The following is a 16,495-nucleotide window of genomic DNA, read 5'->3' as shown; positions in this document are numbered from 1 at the left end:
TTATTCCCAAATAAATCTAAATTATCATTAGAAGCATCTATAGTCAGTAAGATGTTCAAGTGTTAATAAGAAAGGGTTTTTGTTTGCTTGTTTAAAGCAGATAGAATTATTCGGTATCTCGTTCTTAAGCGAAGGCATTTTAGTTCTTGTTAACTTCGCAGAGCCAGCACAGCAATGCAAGACTACAAGCTGATCACTGTTAGTTTTATGCATCACCAATGCAGTTTTTTTTATTCAGACTCGTGTGGTTACAGCTGTGAAGTCGCATTAGTGTCTGACTGAGGTGGTACAGATCTCTGTGGTGCGAGTGCAGAACTGTGGCTGGGCGGGCACAACCAAGATGCAGTTGGGCTTCCCCAGCTTTGATTAGTGACGGTGATCCCAATGAGAGGGCAGAGCTTGGGGAAGATCAGTGTTAGATCTCAGGTGGCAATGTGAATGACAGCTTTTCGCCTATCAAAGCTAAGCAGTGAGCATAAATATGGAAATCCAGTGTGCCACTTTTATTTAGTAGTAGTATTACAGTACCACTGCCCTTTAATTTTCTACAGCAGAAGTAAAACATTATTTTTTAACTTCTCTACAAATATCCACATATGAATATGAGCTACAGAATCAAGGTTCAGTTGCCGATGTTCGTGTGTCCAGTTCGGATTTGGGGTTTGTATGAATGGTTTTCTGAAGTGTGTCTACTCTCCTGCATAATATCTTCTCTACAAATGGTTTGCACAAGAACATGTATATCAAAGGGTCCATGCAGATGTTTGTGGCAGCCAGCCAAAGAGTGCTTTCTTTAGCGACAAAGAGCTGGTTCTGCAGACGGCATTCCATTCGGGTTGTCGTTTGACTCAGGGTATAGGGAACCCTGCTGAAATGAAAGGGGGCAAAGCATAAGAAGAACACAGTAAAAATGATGAATACTTTCCCCTTGACCTTTTTTTCCCTTTTGTTTTCTTTCTTCTGTGTTTTCATGTAAGACTCATATACCTTTTTGGCAATAATTACGTAAAATAGAAACATAAGAATGAGAACAGTCCAGAAGACGAACTGACAGATGTAATTGACGGCTTCATGCCATTTGAGTCCAAAGTAGCTCTTCAGCGAGGCACACTTCTTTACGGACTGCGGTGTTGCTTTCTTGTTTGATAAGATCATGTTTGGTAGAGAGAGAACAAGGAAGAAGAGCCAGACCAGACCTGCGAGGATCTTTGCTGAGGTCACATGTTGCACCCAGAACTTCCCAAAGGGTCTCACGATCTTGAGAAACCTGTCAAAAGCAATGAGACCAAGGAGCACTATGCTAATATACATGGTGTCATAAAATATTACGGCTGAAAAGCGACAGACAAAGGCTTTGAGTTGCCATGGTCCCAGGCCAGAGTCAGTCAGGATTTTCAGAGGAAGCATCAGTGTCATTATAAAATCAGATACTAAGGTGTTTTTCAGGTAGACAATGAAAGTTGATGTGCTTGGAATATAGAAGAAAGCCCAAAGAGCCAGGCTGTTCAGTACAAGTCCCAGGAGGAAGATGAGTGTATAGAGTACTGGGAAGACCAGGTGGGTAACTCTGGTGTCTCGGTGGCATGGGGTGGAGAAGGGTGCTCCGCTGGAGTTACTGATGGTACTCTCATTCGCAAAGTCTTCCATTTTCCAGAATAGACTTGAGTGAAAAGGAGAGAGAAAACATACAGCATAACAGTTTGTATTCAAGATGACATGTTTTTGGCAGTGATTAGCAGGTTTATACAATTTACACAAAAACTCTGGAACATGCATTAAACAGACTGGCTGATATTAAATCTAAACCTTGTCAAAGTTTAAGTGGTTTACAGACTAATGTGTAATGAAAAGTTGAAATGGTATATAATCATTATAGACGCCTAAGATAACATAATAGCAAGGTATAACAGCACAATGCCTAGAGAACCATTTGTCTTTATGTGGGCACGTATTTTAACATTGAATACAAATTTTATAGTTGTGGCTGATAACCAAGGTGCCTCTGGGAAGGTGAATTCTGGTATTTCGTACCAAGCATGTACCATTTTTCCTTTCTCAGTGCATATTTAAATAATGTTTTTGAGAATAAGATGCACACCGCTGGTTATCAGCCTCTTATATCTGAAAGCCAGATGCCCAAGTGCCCCGTCATACCAGATGAGCGCTCAATAGTGCAAGTACCTGAGCAAACTTGGCAGCAGCTGTTTTGAAGAGGGGTCTTTGGCTATCTCCACTTCATCTGCTGTTCCTCTGCTGACAGAAGCCTCAAGCAAAGTATTAAGAATGGGGAAATGTGTAGAATGAAGAAACTTTTTCTGCTGGTGGTGATGTGTTGTTTCCTTCCTCATTTCCACTTATCATCCGAGTTAGTTAATCACGTTTGCTGTTGCCCCTCTCTCTTCCTTTCGGTCTCTGTCAAAAAGTATACTACCTTCTTCTCTACTGACAAAGAAAAAAATGACCATATCTGTGAAGGTGGGTACGTTGTCTGGATTTTTGTTTACGTGGATCAACTACACTGTGCCATGACTATTTGGGTCCTTCAGAGATGTGAGAAGAATGAACAAAGAACGTTTCCTGACGGTTTTCCAGGATAATCTTCAAATGTAGCTTGTGCGTGTGAATTCCCATGATCTGGACAGTACTATTTGGCATTAAATCCATCATCAGAAAGTCTGCTCAAAGCTACCCTTACAATGGGATGAAGCACCATGGGGTTACTTGGCTACAAAATCATGTACACTGACATTTTCAGAAATGGTGCCCTCCCTCTGTAGCTGGAGAAATTGGCTATATAGACCACTGAAGGCAAGAAAAAATGCATTCCGTCTTTGTATTTTATGGTTTACACTGAAATGAGCAGTTAAGGTTTGAAATCTGTTGGACAATAATTAATATTTGAATTCCTGGTGAAGATTCAGAGAAGAGAAGAAGGAAGAAAAAAGCAGTCTTAAAATGTGAGGTGTATTTTCTTTGTGGGACTGTTAATCCCACACAGGAACCCGAGCTTTGCTTCTGATCTTCAGAATGGCATTTCTGGTTCATTTCGATGCCAGTGTGGCCAGGTGAGATGGCATGCCGAATGTAGAGACTTTCTCTTTCTGGCAAAAGCTGCTTCTGCTTCATGGTGTGCTTTGTATTTGTTATGTGTTTATTATGTATTTATTATGCATTATGTTGGAATCTAATGCATTTCTCTGTAAACAGAATGTTTTGTTTGAGTAATGTGATTTATCTTCTGGTTTTGTGTCAGCTGTTTCTGGCTTCCTGCTTGGTGTGGTGTGGGAACGGGCTCATCTTGAAGCCGTCCTTCTGTGGGCAGATGCAGATTGCTTTTTGAGGTTCTCAGTCTGTAGCTGTACTGATAACGTCCATGTATTGGCATATACATTTTGTTTAACATACATGCACATGTTGATGTTAAAAGTCTGGCAGAGTGCGCAGTGCCCTGAGGATGACCAAGTGAAGGTCACCCTTGCCAACATCATCAGCATGACATGTCTCTGGCTGCCTGACCTGACTTCTGGACATGCCTCAAAGACTATAAAAGCTGAGATGGACTGTTGCAATATCCTATTACCAACTTCCAAGTCAGCTTCTTCCACGTTTTCTTCTCTTACACCTTGACAATGCTCCCAACTTCAGAGGCAGGTACTAAGTGCCTGCGTGTGGCATCAGTGACATCTGTGTGGTATGCAGAGAGCAGCAGTATCTGTTGTTTGAACACACCATCTGATCAGGAGAAGCAGCTGGCAGATAATTAAATAATAAATCTGTGTGTATGTGCAAAGAATGTGGAGAATGGGTGTTGGGTGGAAAAGGGGCATCCCACAAGTCCCTTTCAGGCATCAGCTGGGAGCTGGTCAGTCTCCTGGGCCCAGGTGGTTGCCAAAAATGCACTCAGAAGTGACTGGCAATGCTGCTGGTTTCAGGGAAATAATGGTGCCCTATTTTCTGCAGCGTAACCCAACACTGATTGTAATCACTGCTGGACTGTACACCAGCGTAAGCTGTACACGAAAAGTTTGTGAAATCCTTGATTTAGACAGGCAGGTTATAAGAGATGCATCAGCTCCAAGGCTGAGTGCTGAAGTAAGTGAACTGTTCTGATGTTTTAGGAAGTTGGATATCAATCTTGAAAGCTCCCTGTGCCCTGCCAGGGACCAGATGGCTGCTGGAGAGGTGTAGGCAGGACATCGGCTTGGGGCAGGTCTGAGCTCTTGTTTGCTGATGGAACGTTTTTTCTGACTGGGAGCTGTTTTGCAGCTATGCTAAATGAAGCATAGTTTATTACATTAGCCTTGCGTATTTTTCGTGTGTAATTATAATGATAATTGTTCCTGAGAATACCTTCCTCCTTTTTCCCACTTTTCCAAATGAAAAGGCATAAATGGTTACAATTCTTGTATAGTGCAAACAGGCTGCCCTTAATAATTAGTAAAGATTTTACAATTAGTTTTTCGTTCACTAAGATCTAAGTATTCTGTAGATTGAATCTTTGCACATTTTCCAATATAGTATTTTGTTCTCTGTAAAAGTGTACATTTTTTATTTTTCATATAATAAGGTGAAGCATTTGAAGATTGAACACACATCAAGGTAAGCCTGATTATGAAATAATTTCCTCTGACATAAAACAATTATTGGTCAATGGATTAAGAACTGCAAGCATGTAATGAGGTAAACAAAATGTTACTCTGTTACCAAAAATCTGCACAGATAAATAGTTTACCTACATATGTCCTATATTTCTGTTTATCTTTTGGTTGCATGCAAGGTAACAACTTCGTGTATTTAAAAACTATGTTTATTGTGGATTTTGTTTGCATCTCTTGGCTCTTGTGTTGTCATGGACTTTACACTGGCCCAAATTAAGCTATTTCTGCAAAATCTCTGCAGGTCATCTTCTGTTCTGTAGCATTTTGTGACTCTGGTTTAATTTTTTCTTGCAGCTCCAACTATAAATTCTAACTTTTTCCTAGAAATTCTGACAAGCATGGAGTCTGTGATCAGATGGTGCTCTTGTTTTATTCAAGCTTTCTAATTTTGCCATTTCTGCAACCAGTGGTGTTGGTTCCAGTGTGTTTGTGCTTCATCTGTAGGGCAATTTGTAAAGGTGTTGTCAAAATTCTAGGTAACTTTCAGCAGGATTTTACTGCTTTCTCCTTGCCTTCCAAATAAGCGTACGTGGCCAAGTAGGGACATGGTTAGTTCTTCGTGCTAGAGTGGTGTCTCGTCTGTGTCATCTCCTTCATTCTGCACTGCCATCTGTGTTCGGAGTTCTGGCGATTCTGTGTGCTTGCATAGTGTGTCTAGCAAGGATTTTCTAAATGATTTGCAAAGGAAAAAGTAAATGAATGGATCTAGGCAAGCATTTAGTGATGTCAGCCACAGCGTGCTCTCTTTTAAGTAAAACAAGGTGTTCTGAGCAGAGCATTCAAAAACGTCTCTTGTTTGGCTCAAAGTGTAGGGAATTCTAGTGAAGTGGAATGGCACAAAACAAATAAAAAACACTGCAATTATGATAAAAACCTTTAGATTTACATTTTTTTTAGATGCTTTTCCTGTGCATCTTGTCCTTTTGTAGGATTTGTACAGTTCCTTACTTATGAGTATGTAGCATACAGCTATGACTGCTAAATTAACCCAGAAGATAAGTTGGCAAATATAGTTCACGATTTCATGCCAGACTAAGCCAAACTCAGATTTCAAGAGAGCACACTTTTTTACATTCTTAGGTGTTTTTTCCTTGTTTGTTAGAATGATGTTGGGTAATGAAAGAGTAAACATTGATATCCAGATTGCCGTGGACAGGATCTTGGCACCGAAAAGGCTTTTTGTGGTTGATGTTCTGAATGGTGAAGTGGCTTTCTGATAGCGATCGATAGTTATTAGCCCAAGAAACATAATGCTAATGTACATGGTGAAGTAAAATATGACCTGGGTGACCTGGCACACAAATCCTCTCAGCACCCACGGTACCAACTTTGCATCACTAAGGATTTTAAATGGAAAAGTCAAGATCATGAGGATGTCAGAAATGACAGTGTTCTTGAGGAAGATGATGAAATTGGATTTACTGGATATTTTAAAGAAGATCCACGTTGCCAGGCCATTCATAGTGAGACCCACCAGGAAGAGAAGTGTGTAAAGCAAAGGAAAGATGACCTGACTGATTTTGTTATCGCTGCTGCAGTTGCTGCCGTTGCCAGAGTAGCTGAAGTTGTTTGTGGCTTTCATTTGCATTTTGTCTTTTCCACCCTCCTTGTGAAAACAAACAAAAGAAAAAATAAACAAAGTGGGGCTTATATCTATTGTGAGACTTCAGCCTTTTTAGTCTATTTTTAATTTTTGTGGTGGGAACATTTCCAGTGGGGCTTTGACTGCTGCCAGGTGGGTTTTTATCTAACCAAGGATGTTGGGTTTGTGCAGGGGGAGAGCTGGCACTGGGCACAGCTGTCCCTGTGAGGTGGCCTGGCCTGGTCTGCTCTTCTGTGACCCAGGAGCCAAGGTGACCTGCCATCCTGCTCTGCCAGCGTTCCTGCCCGGCCAGAGGGCTGCAGGCAGGGGCTGGGCGGGTGGTACCCCCGGGTGGGACCCCCCAGGCCGAGCTCCACCTGGCTGGACTGGGCGGTGAGGGCCGTGAGCTGGGAGGGTGGCCTGCAGCAGCTCAGTGCAGCAGCAGTGAGGCCGTCATGTGGGCCGGCAGGGCTGCCATTTCACTGTCTGATATGCGTCTGTACAAACTACCTCCTTTTCTTACAAGGAAGAAGGAGAAACATCCTTTTCCACATCCTCTTCTTAGTGTGGAAAAGAGATGGCAGTTAAACTCCTTTTGACTGCAGATTTAACAGTGCCAGGCTGAAGTAAAGAGTAATCAAATGTCCCTTTTTTATTTTCTTTCTGCTTGGCTGGCTGTCTTTGTTTCCCAGAGGCACTACTCCAGCCTGGCTGTTGGTTACCCTTGAGGCTGCTCTCTCCCTTTCCCCCCATGCCCCTTGCCAGACAGTGGGAACGGCCACTTGCAGGCTGCCGCCTGTTGCCCTCAGACCTGCTTCCAACACTGGGCTGGGTCCAGGGGGTGTACGTGGCCCCCCCGAGTCCCTGAGTGCTGCTTCCAGGGGGAGAGAGGTGAGACATGAGTGGCTGCTCTTTGGTTGTGCATGCCAGCAATTAGATAGCTAGCAGCATCTTACTTCAGTGGTTACACATTTGCCAGCACGGTCTGTAAAAGGTATTTATATTTAAATAAAAAGGTATTTATATTTATATACTTATATTAATATAAGTATTAATGTATAACTTCACTACTAGTTTATCCTGTCATTTTTCTAAATCAGATGCTTTATCAAATGTCATATTGCAAATAGATCTCAAACTTCGTTGACTTGAACCACAGTGCCAAAGCAGTGTGGGAGTGCTGGTGTCTTACAGGCCTCCGGCAGCGCTGCTGGCGCCCAGCCGCTGGCACCATCCCGCAGAGTGCATCGCCCGGCCTGTTACCGCAAACACCCGCCTGTGTGCATCTGCGTAACTCGTAGCAGGGACTCAGTGGAAAACTTGCTCCTAATCTGAAAGCCTCGGTCTGATCAGGTTTGATCCAATCTGGTTGCCAGAAGAAGCCAGACAGGGGTGTTGAATCGGTCAGTTTGGTATTATGAAAGGAGCGGCTTTCGGGTGTGTACTGATGCAATTGTAAAAATTGCTATCTTTCAGAGCGATCTCTGTCTTTGTAAAATAAGATGCCTGGAGGAGCTGAAGCTTTGTCAGCCAGTGCCTGAGCATCCCCAGCATTTTTCGCACAGATCTGCAAAGTTTTATTTCTGTCTGTAAGACTTAGAGAGGAATTTCTAAATCTGCTTTGCTGTGAAGCACATGGCAGATTTTGCTGCTGCGTGTCATTCTAACAAAATAAGTATTCACTAAACATGCAATATCAGGAAAAAAACACAACAACAAACAAACCAGAAAACAGAGGAGATTACCGTAGTGTGCTGTTGAGAAGTGATGAAATCTTATGTATTTCCTGTGATGGGAAGCTTGCGTTGCTGGCAGAGGGTCGCCTGCGGTTCCTCTCGCTCCGCACTGTGGCAGCAGGCAGGGGTGTTCATGTGCAAGTCCCTGGGAGCCCGGGGAAGCTGGAGGAACAGCTTCACATCCCAGTTCTGCCACTTAGACCTTCCTCTGGCTTGAACTGGTTTCTCAGCCAGAGAGACAGCTGCAAATTCCAGGTGATGCTGTCAGTGCTTCTCTTTTTGTTTCCTCTAGAACAGAGAGCGAAATAGAATTTTATAGATAATTTGAGGTTTACTTCCTGCTTTTGACAGAGACACTATTTTTAAAAGAGGTCATGTATTTTGTAAGACTGCAACTTTCTGAGTGTACAGTGCACTTCCGCCTACTATCTTTTTGCCTTGTGATTTGTGTGGTGTGTGCTGTTTAGTATGACTTTTGTACACAGCCTTATCTGTCTGAAAACTTTAAGTAGTCTCATTCTGTAAAGAGAAACAGTCATTGGAGAAGGTAATTATATTACTGCACGAAATATTTACACCTTATATGACTTGCAAATCAGTTCTCCAAGTTTTTAAGTTATTGTGCATCAACATTTTAGAATATATTTTAGTAGAAGCCTAAATATAACCATTTAGAATTTAAGTAAACTTAAATATGTCTATTTCTTTTGGATGTACAGAACACAGTTTTGTTGGGCTGCATCTTCTTTTTAATGGATTTGTACGTAGCGAGAGAAGTGATACAGTTTCTAGACATCTTGTCTTTTATTTACTGACTTACTACTGAATATCGATCCATGGGGCAGCTAAGGGTGATTATCCTTATGCATCTTCTGACTCTGTCTTCATAGATACTTATAGAATTCATAATACCAAGTTACATTTTTTCCCTCTGTATTTTAACCCTTGTCAGTGATTTCCTCCATGTGAATAATCACACGAGGTGCTTTTTGTGATGAAGAGTTTGTTATTGTTTATTGCAGTCTGGGCTATTGGGTTTCTGCAAGTGATAACAGGAAAAGATAAAGGAAAGTGGCTTCACTCCTTCTGGTCTTTTCAGGATGAATCTTCAAGTCATGAGTGTAACCAGCGCATGATTCTTCTTTATGGTGTTGGTAAGGAGCGTGACGAAGCGAGACATCAATTGAAGAAGATTACCAAAGACATCCTGAAAATTCTGAATAAGAAGAGTACTACTGAAACGGGTGGTAAATGCTTTAACAGTGCTGTACGGTAGCCTGTAGAGAAGATCGTGGGAGCTGAGGTGCTCAGCAAGTTTGAAGCCGTGCATGTTGATCATGTAACTTGGCTTTCATCCCCTTCACCATCACTGGGCGAGGTACCGCATTCCCACAGCACGGGGTGCACCTGCTGTGCCGCGGCACCGGGACAGGAGAAGGCCGCTGTGGTTAGAAGTCCCTATGCTGTGGTTAGAAATCCCTATTTGACATTATAGCAATTTGGCTGTCAACATTGCCGTTAGGTTAAAGCCTCAAATATGAGATACTGGCCAGCCCTTACATACATATTCCTTACCTTCCTAGTAAAACAACGTGACTATTTTTCAGTTATTGAATGGCGCCTTCTTGCACTGGAATAACCTTAAAGTAGCTTTTACATTGTTACCTGCTATGCTCTGTATTTTCCCCAAGTATAACGGAAAATTGAGAGAAGAAGGGTTTTATGTAGTCATGAGTGAAGCTTTAAATTTTTTTAATTGTGTTATAAAGCAGTAATATTGCAGAGCTACTAGGGCTCCATTAAATATAAAATGACCAAATAATATTTTTATCTGTTAAGTTGGGGATGAAGGGCAAAAAGCCAGGAAGAACAAACAAGAAGCATTTCCAACCCTTGAGACGGTATTCACAAAACTACAGCAACTGTCATATTTTGATCAACATCAGGTGACATCTCAGGTACTTCCCATGTATAAAATTGTAGCCTTTTATATTCTGCCATAGAGAGATCAAATAGGAAGCGAATCTAGGTTTTTAGAAATGTTTTGTATGTACCAAGAATTTTGAGTGCACTGCTTCTTTGAAGGCAAGAGAAAAAAATGCTGCACTGGTATTTTAAAATATCTGCTTCAGTAGGTATTTGGTGGTTTGTTTTGGTTTGTTAGGACTTTTTAAATTAATTTTAAGAAGCTTTGAGGGCTGTTACAGGTGTCATGATTTTTTAACTGAAAAATTTGAAATCAGTTTTACATTTCAGTTAACATCATTGTTTAGGGATCACTGGTAAATTAGGTACCTATCAGTCAATCTCTCGTGTATGTAAAAGGTATGTTACTGCATCTGTGTGCATGAAGGATGGTGAGCTCTTTTCTGTGTTTGTGCAACAAACTGACTGTCTGAGAAACAGATGGATAATACAGTTTGTTCTTTTCTTGGTATTTAAATTTATAGTTAACATTTGCCATTAAAAAACTATATTAGTGGCTGACTTGAGAACATAACTTATTTTAAATGACAAGCCCGTTTTTCCTGGTTTATATCAGGACTTGTGTGCAAATGTATCTGCATAGGTTTTCATTACTTCTAGTTACTGTTTTAAAGTATTTTTCAATAACCTCAGGCTAGCCTAAGAAAGAAAGTAAAAGAGGTTCATGTTTGATACTTAATTTATAACGCATCACTAGATCTGGTGTTTTGAATGAATTCATTACATGTTTTGTTTGCAGGACATCGTTTGAGTAATTATTTCAATAAAAAAGCACAATACAGTAGGATGAAAATAGATTTTGCCTCTCCTTTAAACAAAAATTGAATTTTAAAAAGATCCCACAGAGTAAAATTAATTATTGTAGGTAATAATAGCAATTTGACATTTAGCTGTAAAGCAGTAGACCAGCATTTTTCTGCTTTGTCTATGTAGCAAATAAAAGTGTTACAACTGACTTGCATGATGGTAAAGATATACTCTATACTTAGGCATGATTTGTTAGTGCTTTTATCTGCAAAATGCTGTAATTTGCTATTACCAATTAACAAATTTAGGATTTTTGGAGCAGTAGTGTATCTGAGAAGTCCTCAGCTATCATACAACTTTTCAACATTTATTTTCACAGATCTCCAGTAATGTTCTCGAACAAATAACTAGTTTTGCCTCAGGAACATCATATCATCTTCCCTTGGCTCACCATATACAACTTATCTTTGATCTCATGGAACCAGCACTGAACATCAATGGACTGATAGACTTTGCAATACAGGTAAGAAGAGTTAATTTTATTAATAGGTACATCAGGACAAAGCTGTGATACATTTTTAAGTAAAACCAGAAAAAAAAAAAAAACACAAACCAATTATATTCTCCTGATCTGCTGTCATAGGACTTTCTCTGTTTCAGTTTCCTAACCTCTGAAAAAACTACCCAGATACTTCCCCTTCTGTCCTACTCTCTGACCATTACGGGCAGTGAACAGATCTACTTTATTTTAAAAATATATATAATTAATAAAGAACTGGATTATTTTAGCACAAAGTATTTTAGTATGGGCTTCACTGTTTCAGGCGCAAGCATCTTATTACACAGTAAAGCACGTAGGTGCCAGAAATGTTGTATTCTTCTGAAAAATAGTTCTGAGGGACGTGTTCTGTACTTTAACAGTTGATTTTGCTGCCTCTTCCCCTTGTTCTTTAGCAAAACAGATTTTGTTTTGGCTTGCCATGTAGTATTTCCTTAATTTTTTTTTTGACACCTATTTTACATGTTTAAGTTGGAAGTTATTTTCAGCTGGTTGTTTTTGTGTATGTGTTTTTAGCTGCTGAACGAGCTGAGTGTTGTGGAGGCAGAGCTGCTGCTGAAGTCATCCAGCCTGGCAGGAAGCTACACAACAGGACTGTGTGTTTGCATTGTTGCTGTCCTGCGGCGTTATCACGCCTGCCTCATTCTCAACTCAGAGCAAACTGCACAAGTATTTGAAGGGTATGTGGCAGCTACACTTTTCCAAAAAAGTATTTCTGCTGTTCTCTTTTAAACAAAAAATGTGTGTAGGTTCAGGTAGTGAGACCAAGCAGTGCATGGCACTGGAAGCTGCTGCAGCAGCGCTGGAAGGCTGCAAGCAAGCTCAGGTCTGTGCTTGCTCTAGTGTCGAGCAGATGGCTCAACTCTGCAGCCTGCTCCTGCTGGTAGGACCTGCACCCTTGGTAGCCTAGGAGCAGGTCGTAGTTGTATATCTGTTTGCTACCCATTCACCTGATTCTTCCCTGGGCTCCCCTGTCTGGAGGGAGTTCTGTCCCCTCTGGAGCCCATGTAAACTCACAGGTGACACCGAACTTCAAATGACCCCATCAGTTTGTAGATGCAACATTTGTAATCGTGTTACCTAGCTGGTGGGGTTTATACAATATGTAACAGTATGAGATGCATTTCTAAGGTGTGTTGGAATGAACTCAGAATGGTTTCTGTCTTTGCAGGTTGTGTGGGGTGGTCAAACATGTTGTTAATCCCTCAGAATGTTCCTCCCCAGAAAGGTGTATTTTAGCTTACCTCTATGACCTGTATGTATCCTGTAGTCACCTGAGAAGCAAGTTTGGAGACCTCTTCAGGTGGGTGGAAACGTGATTTTTCTGATTACTGCCTAACCTGTAGGCTGATGCAGACTCCTCTGTTTTCAGTTCAGTTTGCTTTCCATGGAAAATGCACCGTTGCCTTTGCTGCTTTACCTTTATGGATGAAATCCTATTGCGTGTGCCAAGTGCGGCAGCACAGCACATGGACTTGAGCCTGTGAAGTCCTTGCGTTTGTGCCAGTACCTGCCGTGGAGGAGCAATGGCCTGGGCCCTCCTCGCTGTGCTGTGGTTAGCAGTGCAGCGAGCACGTGTGGTGCAAGGGCAGTGGGGACCATCAGCATTGGGTCAGCTGCTGAGGCAACCGTGACACAGCTTTGGACCCTCCCCTTGCCTTCGCTTTCACAGATTTTAATGTGGCTGATTTGTTTTCCATAATGCTGCAACAGATTGACCAAAATTCTTCCAACATTGGATGGAAAATAACAAAACCAATGAACTTTGTCTGTGTGGATGCTGTTCCCAGCCATGGTATAAGATCTAACACTTGAGACAAACACTCCGTAGACTATTTTGTGTGTGAAATTTATGTTCTTCTCTAATAGTATTTTTCTATGTTTCCACCACCACCACCACCAAAGAAAGCAAATTAACATATAGGTATTGCTAGCCTTTATTATTTCTTGGTCTTTTGTCATAATTTTTAACGCCAAAACATGACCTTTATGTATCTTTTCTCTATTTACTGACCTCATCCTTCAAAAAGTTGTCAATTGCGTCACATTATTACTAGATATGGGGGGGTAATTTAGATAAGTTTTTACATTTTTCTGTAACTAATTCTGCTTACCACTACTGCAGTTCGTTGTGTCATAACAAATGAGGAGGGAGAGCAGTGTTACGAAGCACCATTATAGCTCACTGGAAAGGCCTGTGGTGTTCTGGGAAGTTACTGCACAAAAGGAGTGCATGTGTGTTCCTTTATCCAGCCACTCACCATGGCAGTAGATGTCATAGAAGCTTCTTATAAAAACGAGATTGTGTACAGAATGGTAATCAAACTAGAACTTTCTGATCCCACATGGTATGTTCAATAATATTTGTGCAAAATACTTTTTTTTGGGCAACTCTCTCTTTTTTGGTCCTCAGTAGTGCCTGTTCTAAGGTGAAGCAAACAATATACAGCAATGTTCAGCCTTCAAATTCCAATCTGCTGTGGGACCCAGAGTTCATGTTAGATTTTATCGAGAATCCTTCAGCTCATAGCATTAACTACTCAATGCTGGGCAAGATCCTGAGTGATAACGCAGCCAACCGCTACAGCTTTGTCTGCAATGCACTAATGAATGTGTGTATGGGGCATCAAGATGCAGGAAGGTAAGGCAAACCCTTCTGGAATTGGAACTGTATGGATTTTTACATGGTACAGCTGAGGTTTCCTTTTGCCTGTTTGCTTTGTGTCTTTGTTGCAATTCTTTGTGTCTGTGTTGCAATTGTTTTCATTCATTACTCTTTGTTATTGCTGAAAGTTTATTTTGTCAGTTTCCCTTGACTTTCATTCATTAAATCAATCTGCATAGTTTAACAAAAGGGATTAACGAGTAGGAAGTACTCACTGTAGGACAAGCAGTAAGCTTTTTGTATCAGTAGGTGTGCTGCTTCAGGTAGGATGGCCCAGCACAATGCTTACCCATTAGATGCCTGTAAATGAAGGAAGGTTCTGCAGTAGGTTGCTTCCTTCTTCTGATGCAATTGATGTTTAAATCGTTAAATGTTGTAATTTAATTTTTCATAGTGAAATTCATCTTTGTGGGTAATATGTAATGTGTCAAAAAATCTTTTGTAAAAAGTATTAACTTTTATTAAATAGAAGCTACTGGGGTTATAACAACTGTCAGTTACATTTTAAGAGTAGTTTAGACCTCATGGTGCATGGTTCCATCAGTTCTCCAACAACTAAAGTTTAGGACGAGATCAGCACTTAGCAGGTTTTCCTGCTTTGTCTTGCTGTGGCTGTGTTCTGACACCAGCAGGTGCTGACTTTTGTCACCATACAGTGCAGCTTCTGTCTGATCCTGTGTGTCACTTCTTGGATCTTACGGCTGTTAGATCTTTCTAGACGATCTCAAAGTACTGACAAGAAGTACAGTGAAGAACTCATGAAGTAAAATTACTAACGTCAGTGTTGAGGTTTACACTGACAGTATGTTTTCTTTCATAATTCATACATTCTTTTCTCAATTGCTTCCTCCTTCCTCTGTATATAGACCATCTTCTTGTGCAAATGCGGCATTACAGTGTTGAAACTTTTTGCCCTAGTTTCTTGTTCTGCAGTCCCTGATGCAGGTGGAAGTGGGCACCGATTTGGATCTAGCATTTATCCCTGCCTCCAGCACTTTTATTCCTCTTAAACCATGAAAATCACCAGTATTTGCTGTTCTGTTCTAATTATGTTCCAATTTTTAGTAAGGAATTCTTAGTCTTGATAGTTAGGCCTAGGTGCAGCAGTAGCTGACCATCTTTGTTAAGGTTACTGACAGATCACAAAACCGGAGGAAATGGGGATTTTTTTTCTTTTCCTGATTGGCTTCTGCCCAAAGCGTGTGCTGTTGCTGTACCCTTCTCCTCTTCCCCAGCCTGAAGCCATCCAGGAAGTGAGGGGCATCTTTGGAGAGCAGAGCAGCCAAGAAGCAGCGATTCTGTAGACCAGCAACATCCAAATGTGGCTGAGCGAGTTTCGCTGTGGAACAGGGAAAAAATAACTTGCACTGGGATGAGTCAGCTCTGCTCTGTTTTCTGAAATGTTACCCAACTCTGAGTCACACAGTGAATCACACACTGCACAGTATGCAGTCGGTCAAATGAAATCCATTCATGCCGTTTGATTTCCTGTCTCTCTCCTTCCCCCTAGGCAGCAGCACTGGCCTGGCGCAGTGTGCTGCCCTGGGGGCTGGGGCCATGCACCGCACGCAACCGCTGCCCGGTGGCACCTTAGCGTGAGCGAGGACAGAGCTGCTGTCTGCAGGGCAGTGCTGAGGGGAGCCCCGCGCGCCCTTACAGGGAGGGAGGGCGGGCATCCATCTGCATGGGGGGCTGCGGGCGGCGGGGGCTTTGGCTCTCCGTCCCTCCTCCTGGGCAGCTTAGCACAGGCAGGGGAGCGAGTACCAGGGCAAGGTGTACAGAGTTGGGCTTACAGAAAATAAAGGCCCCATGCTGCTGTGTGTGAATGCAAGCTGTGGGCTACAAGTTGCATGTTGTTTGTAGGTGCGGCAGTTGTCCGCAGCCGAATTGCACTAGGTTACATGTACCAGTAGCATAATCACCTTTGGACATTACCCTCCCCTTAAGTACGGAAACACCGGTTCTGCTGTCAAACACCGATTTCCTTTGACCTAAATATTAATTGTATTCAAAAGATCTTGCTTCTGTATTTGTTTTTCTCTTCTCTCGTAGGATTAATGACATAGCAAACCTTTGTGCGGAGCTGACGGCATGCTGCACGGTGCTGAGCTCAGAGTGGCTAGGGGTTGTCAAAGCTCTTTGCTGCTCTTCAAATCATGTGTGGGGTTTCAATGATCTGCTCTGCAGCGTTGATGTAAGTCCACACTGTCTTCTAAAGTATCTGTTAAACTTATTTGCCTCGGGTGCACTTAGAGGTATAGTAAGGTCTCCAGTGCATAATGCTGGGCACAGAGTTAGTCCTATGTCCATTAGTTTTCAAGGCATTTCATGAGATTCCTGACTGATTTTTATTCTTTCCTACATCTTCAGCATGAATGTAAAATCTGGGCAATGCTTAGAGATTTCTCTTTACCAGCATTTTTTTCTTACTTTATTATGGAATGTTATGGAATATTGGAGGTGCTCTTGGAAAGGAGTAGATGTCAGCATACTTTTTCTAAAGTGCTGATGGATGTGTAAATAACTCTTTATTTTAAAGACCCTGTGTCTGGTGTTGACTCT

The 16,495-nt window shown here is 41.7% G+C and overlaps 3 protein-coding genes across 3 annotated transcripts in view; 1 reads left to right on the top strand and 2 right to left on the bottom strand.

Moving 5' to 3' along the window:
* Positions 1-16,495, top strand: part of MED12L (mediator complex subunit 12L) — a 140,809-nt gene that overhangs the window by 87,302 nt on the left and 37,012 nt on the right. The window contains exons 16-22 of the mRNA XM_050712497.1: positions 9,076-9,223; positions 9,816-9,934; positions 11,089-11,232; positions 11,785-11,948; positions 12,440-12,571; positions 13,682-13,909; positions 15,986-16,127. Coding sequence (XP_050568454.1) covers positions 9,076-9,223; positions 9,816-9,934; positions 11,089-11,232; positions 11,785-11,948; positions 12,440-12,571; positions 13,682-13,909; positions 15,986-16,127 — 1,077 coding nt within the window. The remainder of the gene's footprint in view (positions 1-9,075; positions 9,224-9,815; positions 9,935-11,088; positions 11,233-11,784; positions 11,949-12,439; positions 12,572-13,681; positions 13,910-15,985; positions 16,128-16,495) is intronic.
* On the bottom strand, positions 238-1,647 carry P2RY13 (purinergic receptor P2Y13). Its single transcript, XM_035566550.1, has one exon. The coding sequence runs from the start codon at positions 1,645-1,647 to the stop codon at positions 616-618; it is 1,032 nt and encodes a 343-aa protein (XP_035422443.1). The 3' UTR covers positions 238-615.
* On the bottom strand, positions 5,090-6,246 carry P2RY12 (purinergic receptor P2Y12). Its single transcript, XM_035566551.1, has one exon. The coding sequence runs from the start codon at positions 6,244-6,246 to the stop codon at positions 5,221-5,223; it is 1,026 nt and encodes a 341-aa protein (XP_035422444.1). The 3' UTR covers positions 5,090-5,220.

Source organism: Cygnus atratus, chromosome 9, assembly GCF_013377495.2.
Source record: "Cygnus atratus isolate AKBS03 ecotype Queensland, Australia chromosome 9, CAtr_DNAZoo_HiC_assembly, whole genome shotgun sequence".
Taxonomy (NCBI): domain Eukaryota; kingdom Metazoa; phylum Chordata; class Aves; order Anseriformes; family Anatidae; genus Cygnus; species Cygnus atratus.
This window is presented reverse-complemented; position numbering and strand designations above follow the sequence as displayed.